Source organism: Thamnophis sirtalis, unplaced genomic scaffold, assembly GCF_051295495.1.
Source record: "Thamnophis sirtalis isolate CommonGarterSnake01/CBP01778 unplaced genomic scaffold, rThaSir2_p1.2 scaffold_1, whole genome shotgun sequence".
Classification (NCBI taxonomy): Eukaryota; Metazoa; Chordata; class Lepidosauria; order Squamata; family Natricidae; genus Thamnophis; species Thamnophis sirtalis.
The window spans coordinates 52,188,351-52,201,072 of record NW_028261381.1 but is presented as its reverse complement, the minus strand read 5'-3'; the positions used below and the strand labels follow the sequence as shown (position 1 = coordinate 52,201,072).

Here is a 12,722-nt window from a genome sequence, read left to right as displayed (position 1 = left end):
TAGCTGAGACCCTGAATCCAACAATTTGCAGATCTCTCTTTCTCTCACAGTCACATAAACACATATGTGCATAGACAGAATATTAAGAATCAGTGAGAAATCCAGCTTGCAGCTTAGCACCATTTTCTGCTATAAAAAAACTGAAAAACCTTCCTGTAACCTAGCAACTATGGCATATCAAGCAAGATGAAATCCTTCTTCCTGTTACATAAAGTAAAGCCTGGTTCACATCACCATTTGTATCTAACAACTGGCATTTTATTTCTACTGCTATAAAAAAGTAAAGCCATTCTTCATAACAATCATAAAGCTGGCATCTTATTTCCCATTTACCATACCCTACAATAAAGGAGAAAAGAAATATCATACTTAAAAACTGGTCAGTTCATCTAACCAAAGAGCAAAAAATGATTTAAAGTATTATATTTAATATATGAAGGTCAATAATGTCATTTACATGAAACAAATATGAGAATTACAAAGATCAAGCTTTTCCACTTTCAAATGCTATTTATCAGAAAGTTTTTCATTACTATATAACCCATTTTTTTGGGGGGGGGGGGGAATTCAACAGTCAAAATTTAAAATCCCTAAATGAGAACAAAGATTTTAGCAGCATGATTTTAAAGGCCAATGAAAGCTCTTTCCTTTAATGAAATTAAGATTATTGTTGTTAGCAATCCTAGCTAGCATGGGCAATACTGTACTGAAGCATGTTTTCCCTATTCCTGTTTTTGACATAGCATGATTTAGCCGAAGAAAATCCAGGTGGGATGCAACAAAATCTAAAGAAATGCACTAAAAGCTACATTTAAAACACTAATTCATCAAAGTTCCCATTCAAATAACCTAGAGAGCAGGCAGTCACTGAAGCTGTTTTCTTTAAAATGCTATTCCTTGGATCTAGCTGTTCTATTAGGCATTTCAGCATTTAAAAGAATGAGAAGGCCCAAATACTGACTAGCACTTTGGAAGTCCCCTTCGACTTTTGTTCAAGGAGGGCTTTTGCACAACATTACTGCATTGTGTGACAATTGTGAACTTTTCTGCAATGGGAGGCATTACTCACTGCCACTCATTCCTTAGTCATCTCTTGATGAAATTACTGTTATGACCTATAACCTTGAAGAGCATTCAGAGAAATTACAACTGGTCCCTAACTCATGCTTATGTAATTATGGGTGTGCCTTGTGACACATGTCACCTTGTCACCTTCAAGACATATAGTTTATACAGTTGGGTATCTGCTGAATGGCTTTCACCAAATAACACTTGCCTGCTCAATAAGATGTAATCGAGTTGGCTGTTTATGTGTCCCTTGACACATCATCATCAAGTGTCAGAGAAGCATACTTTTTTCAGTCACTGCCTCTTTCTATGGAACAGCATTCTACCTTCCATGAGATCTGAACATCTCCCTTTCTGCTCTTCAGAAAATTTGTGAAAACATGACTGTTCCACTCAATTATGGAATTTGATTTGCTATAAATAACTCTCCGGGTGTTAGTCTTCTCCCAGTTTTATGTTATCACCAGTTATGTCTTCCAGTATTACGTTATTACCAGTGTTATAATGTGTAATTTGTTTTTAAATTTGACTTTGTTTTTAATCCCAAATACATATTAGGACTTGAATGCCACATATAGTGAGCTGACTAGAGCTAAGCCATGAAAATAACAAATATTGCCTTTCTATTCAGTTGAATCTATTTTTGCAGAAGGTGGGAACTATTTTTCCTTATTATTACTACATAATTCATTTATTACGCACTTATCACATATAAATCAACTACCGTATTTTTCGGACTATAAGATGCTCCAGATTATAAAATGCACATTAGTTCAGGGGTGGGATCTGGCTGGCTTTACTGCTGGTTCGCTTGTGTGCACGCTTTGCACGCTTGTGCAACGCTGCACGTGCATGCACACTTCAATTAAAATTGTTCTGCACATGCACAGAACTCAAAAACAAGATGACAAAGGCGACGGGCAGGGAACCAGTTCGGTGGCGTGGCAGGCCTGGGTTGCTGCTGTTTTCAGTGACCCAGGCCGACATACCACTACTGGCTCAGCCAAACTGGTAGGAACCTACCTCTAATTAGTTTAGATGAGCCTCTGTCTCCGCTGCCCATTTGCCGTGAACGAGTGGCAGCGTTAGGTGGCAGTGGTGATCCCCGTGGCCTGGAACAGCTGATTGGCGCTGCACCAACCCCCCCCACCTCCCACCACAATATTCGTTCTAAGACGCACAGACATTTCCGCCCACTTTTGGAGGGGGGGGGAAGTGCATCTTATAGTCCGAAAAATACGGTAATCAGCTTTGTCAAATTACCTCCACCATTCTAATATGCACATGCACAGATGCATGTGTGTACGTGCACAAACATATACACAAATAAACGCACCATATTTTTCGGAGTATAAGACTCACCAAGATTTTGAAGAGGCAAATTAAAAAAAAAAGTTTTTGCACCTCCCAAAAATGGCCCGTTTTTCATCAAAAAAAGGGGCATGTATAGCCTTTAGGAGGCTTATAGAGTGCTCCTGGGGGCTGGGCAAAAACAAGCAAATAACTGCCCATTTTTGCCCTCCCCAGCCCCTGGGAGCACTCTGAGAGAGCCTCCTAAGGGCTATGCATGGCCATTTTTGCAAAGCGGACGGGGTTTGGGGGGGGGGATGCTGTATTCAGTGTATAAGATGCACCCAAAGTTTCACCCTCTTTTTTGAGGGAAAAAGGTGTGTCTTATACTCCGAAAATACGGTACCTACTTTGCATCCACAAAAACTATTATTTCTCAACCAACAATTCCTTCGTAAGATGATCCTGACTCTTATCTCACAAATCCCAGATGAACCTATACATTTCCAGAGTAGATAAGTGTATCTGACCTATTCCTCCAATGAATAGGTCGTTTCAAGTTAAACACTTATTTATTGATTGCACAAGACATCAAATTCAGCATGAATCACTTATACCTAGCACTGTATTCTGGAATACATTTACAGTTGCAATGAATGCCTGTTAAATTCTAAACTAATTCTCAAAATCCAACATCTCTGTTCAATGGCAAACATACCCCTTTGTCAAACAAAAGCATCTTAATATTTGTTATTTAATGTTAAGCAACACACCGAAGTTTAGAAAGTCATGCCCAGCATATCTATCATAGTATGTCATTTTTCAAAACAGGATTCAAGCAGAACTGCTGCTCTGACAATGAAAGTTTGACCCTTAAAATATTCCATTTTAGTCGCTATAGCTACACAAGAAGATTTCCCCCAATCTGGTATCCTCCAGAAGTTGGATAGGATACATAGGTATTACAATCCAAACCATCTGAACAAAAACATGCTGGGGAGGCTGATCTAGGTAATCTTCTAATTGTCATAGCTCATTATTTTTACCAACACTTTACAGACTTTAAATAAGGTAGTTAAGTATTTTGTTTACATTAAAATTGAGTCCCCCTCAAACTATTAAACAATTGAGCATGCAGAGGTAGCAGAAATCACATGAGCGTAAAACATGCTTCTATAATCCTAAAAATATTCTAATATTGCATATGGACTAGTTCATTGGATTTCAGCCAGATTTATTTACAAATCACCATATATTAATAAAAATGTATATATATAAATAATGAAATGTCCCCTCCAAAAGTAATATGCCAATGTAAAAAAAAAGCATGATGTTCATAGTTTAAGCAATAAAAGAAAATTTTAAACAATTTTAAAGACACTAAATCATTGATTTAATCTTATTTAAAGAAAACACTACTACTCACCACCAGCTCCCTGAATCATGGTGCCTGATTTCTGGACTTCATCAAATTTTGTAAAAATGATGTTCAGCCTGGTTTGAAAAAAAAGAGAAAAATAATGAATTTGGCAGTGCTTAAATGACATCCAAATAAGGCACATTTGTGCCTCTAATTTTAAGTCCTTTTTTCCTTCTTTTAATTAAATGTAAATGTTAAATAAAAACAAAAAGAGAGACTACATTTTTTAAAGAATATGTAATTTCAAACTTGTACATAAATTGAACTGTATTCCTAACCCTAACCCTAACCCTGAGAAAATTTAGTCCATTCTTCAATCTTAGTTTAATTTACTGAAACAAAACACACAGCTAGTTCTCAACTTATGGATGATTGTTTAGTGATGGACAATGAAACCCCAAAAAAGCTATTTAGGATACAAAACTCCAATATCTGAGAACCCCTCTGTTGTCACATGACCACATTTTGGGCTCACATTCACAGCAGCAATTTATGACATTTTTGTGGAAATTGGTATTTACTTTTGATTAGCAACAAAAAATATCCTACAGTGAACAATGACTGCTATTTTTGCTTAAAGATGCCACAATAAGTTTATAAAATTGAGTCTAGTCGAGTGGTGACCTCCTTTAAATCATCACAACTTATGACCAAAATTGTGGACTCAATTGTACATTGAAGACTACCTATATACATCATTTTCCAGGAACATACACAAATAAATACTTCAGGATGTTGCATTTTAATCTCATTAATTTCAAGATAGTATCGTAACTGAGAGTTACCTACAATAATCTGATCTTTTTTAAAAAACACAATTGGACTTCAAAAGCTAACAAATGAACAAAAACTCAGAAAGAGAAGCTTTTCACTCACCGAGACTGTGGCAATCCCTTTTTGCTGAGATCAGCTCTTACACGTTCACCTACATGTCTGTAGATTTCTACAAGGCTATTTATTGCTGCATCACGAACCTAATCATTAAAGAATAACAAAAGAAAATATGTTTATATGTTTCAGTTTATGATCAATTTATGATTAAAAAATCATAATTGTTAATTTTAAGACATTAGCTTTAGAAATCACAATACATTCATCTTTATTTAGTTTCCTTGAAATGATCATAGTTAGCGTAAATCAGTATTCCCAATGACATCCAGGCAGCAAATCATAATTAAACAAAAGCACAAATTTTCAAAATTCTTCTGAAGGAACCCAGGATTCTTAAAAGCTTAATGTAATTCATGCTAATAGCCTATCTTGCTATATTATAGCTTATTGGAAAATAATATCTATACAGGTACAGTAGTTCATGACTAATGAGAGTCACTTATATCGCTGTTCGAAATTACAATAGACCTAGATTTGAAGTTCTGACAGTTGAACCCCATCTGTTGTCACATGACAAAACTTTGTGGGCCAGGCAAAATGCTGCATTTCTCTCTGTTTGCAGCATTCCGTACTCATGTGGTCATGTTTTATGGTAGTTTTACTGAAAATGGCATTTATTTCTGGTTTTCAGAAAAAGCATACCCATAGCAAACAACTGTATTGTTTGCTTAAGCAATAGATACAGCTACTATGTTCACTTAATAACCATTGCAAAAAAAGTCATAAAATCAGGTTGGTCATATAATCAGCCTACTTTATGACCATTATAACTTATGACCATGATAGACAGACTCCATTACAGTTTAAGTTGAGGACCACAAAGCCCAGAATATTTTGTAAGAAATTCTACTTGTAAGGCATAAATATACCACAATTCTTGCACTTTTAGCGGTAATGTAGAGTTATGTTTCCTTCTGAATAAACCATTTCAAGCACATCATGGTGCATATTCGAAGTATGTAATGATACAGGTCCCACACACATCAGGGGCATGCATTTTCTATAAGAGTTGTGATGATAGAAATAGCACTTAATTGAGAGATCCTTGGGAGAGGATCAAGGACCTCTCATTTCAACCCAAGCGATAAATACTTTTCTTTATTGCTAACACTTAATTATTTCTACTAAAGTATAAATACTAAAGTATAAAGTATCAAAGTAAATTTTATAGAACTATTTCTGTATCTATCTATTGATCTCAGCACTTATGGATAGTTTACACAAAGATCCACTTTTCATATTACCTTAAACTGATACTTAAAATTACTTCTACAAGCAGAATCAAATTCCTATACAGGTAGTCCTCGACTTATAATAGTTCATTTAGTGACCGTTCAACGTTACAATGGCATTAAAAAAAGTGACAACCTTTGTAGCATCCCCAATGATCATGTGATTAAAATTCAGATGCTTAGCAATTGACCATTGCTGTGTCCTACGGTCATGTGATCACCTTTTGCAACCTTTTGACAAGCAAAGTCAATGGGGAGGCCAGATTCACTTAACAACCGGATTTCTAATTTATCAACTGCAGTGATTCACTTAACAACTGTGGCAAGAAAGGTTGTAAAATGGGGCAAAACTCACTTAACAAATGTCTCACTTAACAACAGAAATGTTGGGTTCAATTCTGGTCGTAAGTCAAGGACTACCTGTAGTCCCCTCTCCTCCTCCACTTCTTTCTTCCTCTTGGTAGTAAGGTTCTTCTTGACTTCAACCTTACATAAAAGCAGGTTTATTTATACAACTGAACTAGAAATAATATTTTAAAACCATTTGCAACCAATTTTAAACAAGTTAATTATAAACCTGGATAAGTCTGCATAATTAGGCAGCCAAGGTTTGCTTTGAATTCCAGTCTCAAGCATAGCAAACAGGTTGTAAACTGTGTACATATTTTGCATAGAATTAAACTGGAAATAAAAAGGGAGGGGAATGGTCATGACTTGAATTTTTACTGGAATTTATTTCTGCATGTACATTTCCTGCTTACCTGAGAACCAGGTTATAGTGGTTCTTCCCACACCATTTCCCTACATCATCTATCCTGTCTACAAGGGCACTGTTCAGAAAGCACATCATGGTTTGATGCTGTGGTGAAACAATACAAAGCTAACAACTGCACTTCTTAGAGAAAACAACAATTGCTGAAACAAGCCAATTAGCTTCAGACACCACGGCCAGTTATCCAATTAAAGAAACTTTCACTGAGTAATTGATGTGTTTGTATGCTTCAATATGTCTTGGTAGGAAAATAAATTAAATCCTTGTTTTTCAATAATGTTCATTCATAAAGGTCATTATTTTAACCAAGTATTAAGTCAATCACAACTGGATGAGTTCACACAACACAGAAAATCACAATCTACTATTTAGCCATCCATCTATGGATTATTTTACCTTCCACTTAAATGAGTAGGCAAAGCAGGTAACAATATTTAAAACAGAAAGTACAGAAAGTTCCAAAATGAAAGTTAGTCTGATAGTGGTAGAATATAAGTGGAAAGAATGAATGAGTGAACAAGTAGGTAAGTGAGTGATTGGTGAAAAAGATAGCCTTTTACAATTTTCTAAATCTAATGATAATAGCCACCAAATGCAACTCCTAAAATAGTTCATTCCATAGCAGAAGGACTTCTCCATTGTGGTAGATAAACTAATCTATGACTGGAAGTATCTGGCAAAGCATCTTCTTTCACAACTTAATGTGAAAGCAAAAAATTACGGAGACAATTTCTAAAGTCTTTGAGAAATAATATCAGAGCAGATTAACAGACAAGCTGGAACTACCTAACATCACAATCCATGGAAGTGTCTGTAGTAATAAATATATGGCATATATAAGGTGCCACAAGACTTTTTGCAATGTGTTGCTGCAGAAAACTCATCTGGCTAACTCTATGGTAATTTCTATATGCATATAATTAACTATCCAACTTTCAGTACAGCTCTAGCACAATCGCACATTTCAACCCTTGCAGCCTTATACCCTGATTTGCTAACCATAGACAACAACAACAAAATGCAGAGATTAGTACATTAATAAAAAAGGGACCTCATTTTCCCTTAGCATTAACATGGAATCAAAGTATATTCTTAGAGAAGGAAAATGTCCTCTTTCAAAAATCAGCATACCACTGCAGCAGATTGTTATTAGAGGAATCAACCTCCATTTCTCTTGTATGTGCAGATTGCTAAGTTTTGTCAATATATTTACAGTACACCTGCAAGATAAATGAAACCATGTTTCTTGCCACCATGCTTAACGGAGGAAGCTGTTAAACAATCTTTTAAAATTTCATACTAAAAAGAAAATCTGACTTTTCAAAATTTTACAGACAGTTTGGGATTTCCTACTTTTTGTAGATATAAGATAAATCAGTATTACTTGGGTTTTTTTTAAATAGAGGGAATGAGAATTGAGTGAAAGTAAACCAAGGCCAAAGCAAAATAATTTCTCATGCTGAACAGCAATAGGCTTGGCTTTTGATTTTATCTTGATATGATGTGTGAACCCAGCCATAGTGGTATATTAACTAAACTATAGTTGTTAAGTGTGAAGGAGGCCAATATATTCAGCCAATGGTTAAAACCAATTTGATGTTATTATTAGATCAATTTAGTCTGTACTATCCACCTTATTTAATGTTTTTAGCTGGTTTTATATTTTTTCCTACTTTTGTATGCTTCTCAGATTCCATTGGAGTTAGGCTTCCAATACATTTAAATAAATAAGATAAATAAAATCAAAAGAAGTGAACTATTCATAGGAGCAATCTCAGTCACATACACTGCATCAGATTAGGCATCCACTTCAGACTTAAGGCCTGAGTCTAAAGCATCTCACTCTTTAAAAAAAAACTTTTAAAAGGGTACAATAGTTTGCTTAAGTTTAACTTTTGAATTTTGCACCACAAGGATCTCTAATATACTAAAAGGTCATAGAGGTGAGATGGGTGTAGAAATTTGATGGATGGACAGACAAATAGATATAGATAGGAGGGTTATAATGAAAATATAATTTGAATGGCCTTATAAACGATGTCATAATAGGTCAATGTGGCTACCTCTCTTTGATCAACATCAAATACTGATTCTGAAGGGAAGTTCCAGTTCAAAAAGAAGTTAAAATTCAAAATTGATCTAGGGACAACACACATACACATCCAAACATTAACAATAGCATTTCTAGAAAATACTTCCCTCTTCTGTTTTTTTCTCTCACAGAGCTGCAAACTTTTCTAATTAATCCACCATTCTTCTTTCCCACAAATCATACTCATCCTGCCAGCCATCTTCACTAGGCCTCTATCCTCATTCCAAACGGTCCTTCCACGCTGTTCTTCCACCTTTCTGGCCTATCATGGCTGAAAGCTCTCTTTGTCTCCATGGTAACCACAGGTAAGCCACTGTGTTGCAAGACTAGAGGGAAGTAAGACTTTGCCAACAGACTGCCCAATGTCTTAACATCTTGAGGAAAAGAATGATCACGGGAGGGCCAAACATACATATTAAAGGATATTTTTGTGCATTCTCCCACCAAATTATTTACATATACATGTATATTTTTTTTGAACTGTCACTGTTAAGCTATACAACTGCTGATAGTCAACTGCATAGTTCTGAAACTTGGACTTCGACTACTGGCCTTACGTATTTCATCCATGTCTTGGGACAGGAAGAATCAACTTCAGGATCCCTAGGCAATTTCAATACCTCATAAGTAGTGCATCTCATACCCCAAAATAAATGAATAAAAAGGTAGACAAATAGGCAGTCATTTTTCTGTGTGTATAGGTGAAAAGAATGTGTTTAAGAGGACCACTGAAGAATAGGGCCATGCTATTGGCGCTATCTCCACAGACCCAAGTATTAGTGAAGAATTACCCATGAAAGATGGTTATCTGCATTTAGAAGATTAGCACTACAGAACAGATCGAAGGAGAAAACTAAAATGTACGTTTTTTGTCACAATCACTAGCATTTCCTTTGAACAACCCAGCAATTCATTTGCCTTACAGCAAGAACATGAGGCACCTAATTTATTCCCTCTCCTGCAGGAAAATTGGAGGAAAAAGGATAATGATTTAAAATATTATTCTAAGTCAGTTTCTTCCAACTTGGTATATTTCTGATCGGTTTGGGCTACAGTTTCTAAAATTATCTGCCATCTTAGCCAATACATATATAGAGCACCAAGCTGGACAAAGCAGTTCTAAATAAATGTTGAGTTATCACACATAAACAGGAAATTATGCCTTTAATAAAACCATTAAATACTTAATGTTTAGTTAATCATCATAAATTTCATGACAGATTGGGGGAAAATAAAAATTAAAAAAGCCATATAAGTTTATTTCTTACTTTCTTACCAATTAAATATCAATAAAGTAAGCCCCACAAGCAAAACAATGATTTTATGGATTTAGGGGGAACTATTCATTGGTGCACTTATCAAAAGCTTTTTTACAATGCCAATTCCAAATTTCTGGGTAGGATACAATAATATAGAACAGTATAAAAAAGGCATCACAATTACCTCATTTCATACAAATAAAATTCAATAATAAAATATTTGATGGCCCCAAAAGAAAGCTTAGTCATTCCTGCTAAGAGCCAGATTAATATGCAAAAACATGTCCAAGGCTATACTTGGCTGGAATTTCTTAACAGTGGCTTTCATGTAATAAAGTTTATGATATGGCATTTATTTTTTAGTCCAACATTATGCTTTCTGCTCAAATGAATTATCTGAACAACATGGAAGTCTTTGCAGAAAGAAATTAGAAACTCAACGGCATTGGTGCTCTTGCCCATAATATTTAAATCCTGGGATCTATTACAGAGGTAGTGAATGAAGATAACTGCATTTTTTCTTACAACACAATTAAATGCTATAATTATTGTATGAAGGAGGAAAGAAGCAGAAGGTGAAAAATCATGATAAAAATGGAAGGATTTGGAAGAATCCAGTAAATACATTAAATATCAAAGTGTTTAATACTAGATAATCATTTAAGGTATAACTCATTTAAAAGAACAAAAGGAAAAAAACCCAACTAAAACCCCAGACAATTATTCAAAAGCAAACCAATCTAAAAATCAATGGTCTTTTCTACTTTGTTTCAACTAGAAATAAGAATACCGTTATCCTTTCAGAATACTCCATGGCAGTTTCTAAGACTAAACCCACAAATCCAGAACAGTGTGAAGTGTTCCAGATGTTGGGTTGAACACACTGTTCCCAAAATGATGGATTGGGTGACTGATAGTCCATATATTGTATTAACAGGACAATGCTGATTCACTTGCGTTACAGCAACAAGTGAAAGATAGATTACGTTCTGATAATATTTGAATTATCTATCCTTTTCAATAAACTCCAATTATTAAATTGACTGAGTTATTTTTAGACCTGTTCATATCCATTAATAATTAAGTTCATTTCTAATTGTATATGGATTGGAACTGGTATAATTCTAGCTTGGTTTACTGGCCTAATCAAGAAAATAACAAGATTTTTGCAAAGAATATGGCTTGAAGTACCATGTGTAACTCATGCGCAAAAGGAGTCAGATGAGGAGCAATTAGGAAATGTCTAGATTTTGGGGAACAATTACAGTAATGCCTGTAAAACAATGGAAAGCTTCCTCTTTACACTCTAGCAACAGTTGCTCTCCAATCTTTGTTAGGACAGTAGCTGATTTTAAAATGATTTAGAATAAATACTTATACCTAGAGCAGGGGTGGGATTCTACCGGTTTGGACCGGTTCGAGCGAACCAGTAGCTCTGATGATCAACTGGGAGCGAGCTAGTTCCCTCTGACAATCAGGTGGGTCTGCCCGCCTGCGACTGTGCTTTACTGACCTATATCTTCTCAGCTGATTCACGCAGCACAGCAGATTGCCTCTCCTCGGCTATGTTACTCCCCAGCAGTAACGTGGAAGGTAAGTTTCTTAAAACTGCGCACCTGCACACATGCCTGCATCACCTGCGCATGTGCCTCATCATCCTCATCGGTCCACACCAGGCGCTTTGTGGGTAGGACAGCTACATGCTCCACATTAACCTCTGCCGGGTGGCAGTGTGATTGGTGTTTGCCAAGGCCCTATTTAGTCTTAAAACGAGAACCACAGAAGCACCGGAAGCTGAGATTTTCCGTTCTGTTCTGGGTTCCTGTTTCCTTGGCATTCCCATCTCTACTGCTGGAGTCCGAAAGTCCAGGGGGACCAGGATTGAATACTATATGCATATTAGTAAACAGCAACAAACCCTCCACAAGGTGGTTGGCCTCGCAGGGGGTTGGCTTCGTTGTTAAACCGGCAGAATCCCACCACTGACCTAAAGTGTGTGGAGAATCTCTCTGCTATTCATTATTGTGACCCTCTGTTATTTGTTAAAGTATGCAGGGCTTTTTCAGGCTTCCAAATTAGGCTGAAAAAACATTATTTTGCTTTAAGAGTCACATTAGCGACACTGTTTTAATAATGTGGTTAATTAAAGCATAGGATTAGAAAATAGGAAATGAAAATAGGATGGAAAAAGAGAGCCAACAAATTCAACCATTCTTTATATTCTCTGTTCACACATAAGCTTTCATGCAAACCAGTTTTCAATCTATTGGTCAGCTGCAGGAGCCAAAATATGTATTGCAAATGCCTCAGGATGCTTTTGAAAGTGGCCAAAATATACTGAATATGGATAAATATGAAACTGATATGGGAAGGTTGTAAAGCAGAGGTTTGTGTTTCACTTTTATCAAAATTAGGCGGGGGGGTGTTAAAAGTACAATGGCTATATATGTATACTTTTTTGTTTTTTTTTAAGAAAGGAGGAGAATATAAATTAGAATTAAATATGTATATTGAAAAGGAACTATAAATACCATCAACATAAAATGGAGCTTGCACAGAAGCTGAAATACACCAAGTAAATGAGATGAAGAGTGGGAAGAAAAGGAGAGAGGTAAGGGAAGAAGAGAGGAAGTTGATGGTAAGATGAATTGATGTAAACATTTAATAATACAAAACGATGCTGGCTATGTAATAGTAT

At 35.8% G+C, this 12,722-nt stretch overlaps 1 protein-coding gene across 33 annotated transcripts in view; it reads right to left on the bottom strand.

Annotated features, from left to right (window-relative positions):
• CLASP1 (cytoplasmic linker associated protein 1) overlaps positions 1–12,722 on the bottom strand; it is a 258,994-nt gene that overhangs the window by 136,920 nt on the left and 109,352 nt on the right. For all 33 annotated transcript variants that reach the window (XM_087711876.1, XM_087711885.1, XM_087711872.1 and 30 more), the window contains exons 7-8: positions 4,655–4,752; positions 3,785–3,852 (exon numbers count right to left, since the gene is read on the bottom strand). In XM_087711876.1, coding sequence (XP_087568002.1) covers positions 3,785–3,852; positions 4,655–4,752 — 166 coding nt within the window. The remainder of the gene's footprint in view (positions 1–3,784; positions 3,853–4,654; positions 4,753–12,722) is intronic.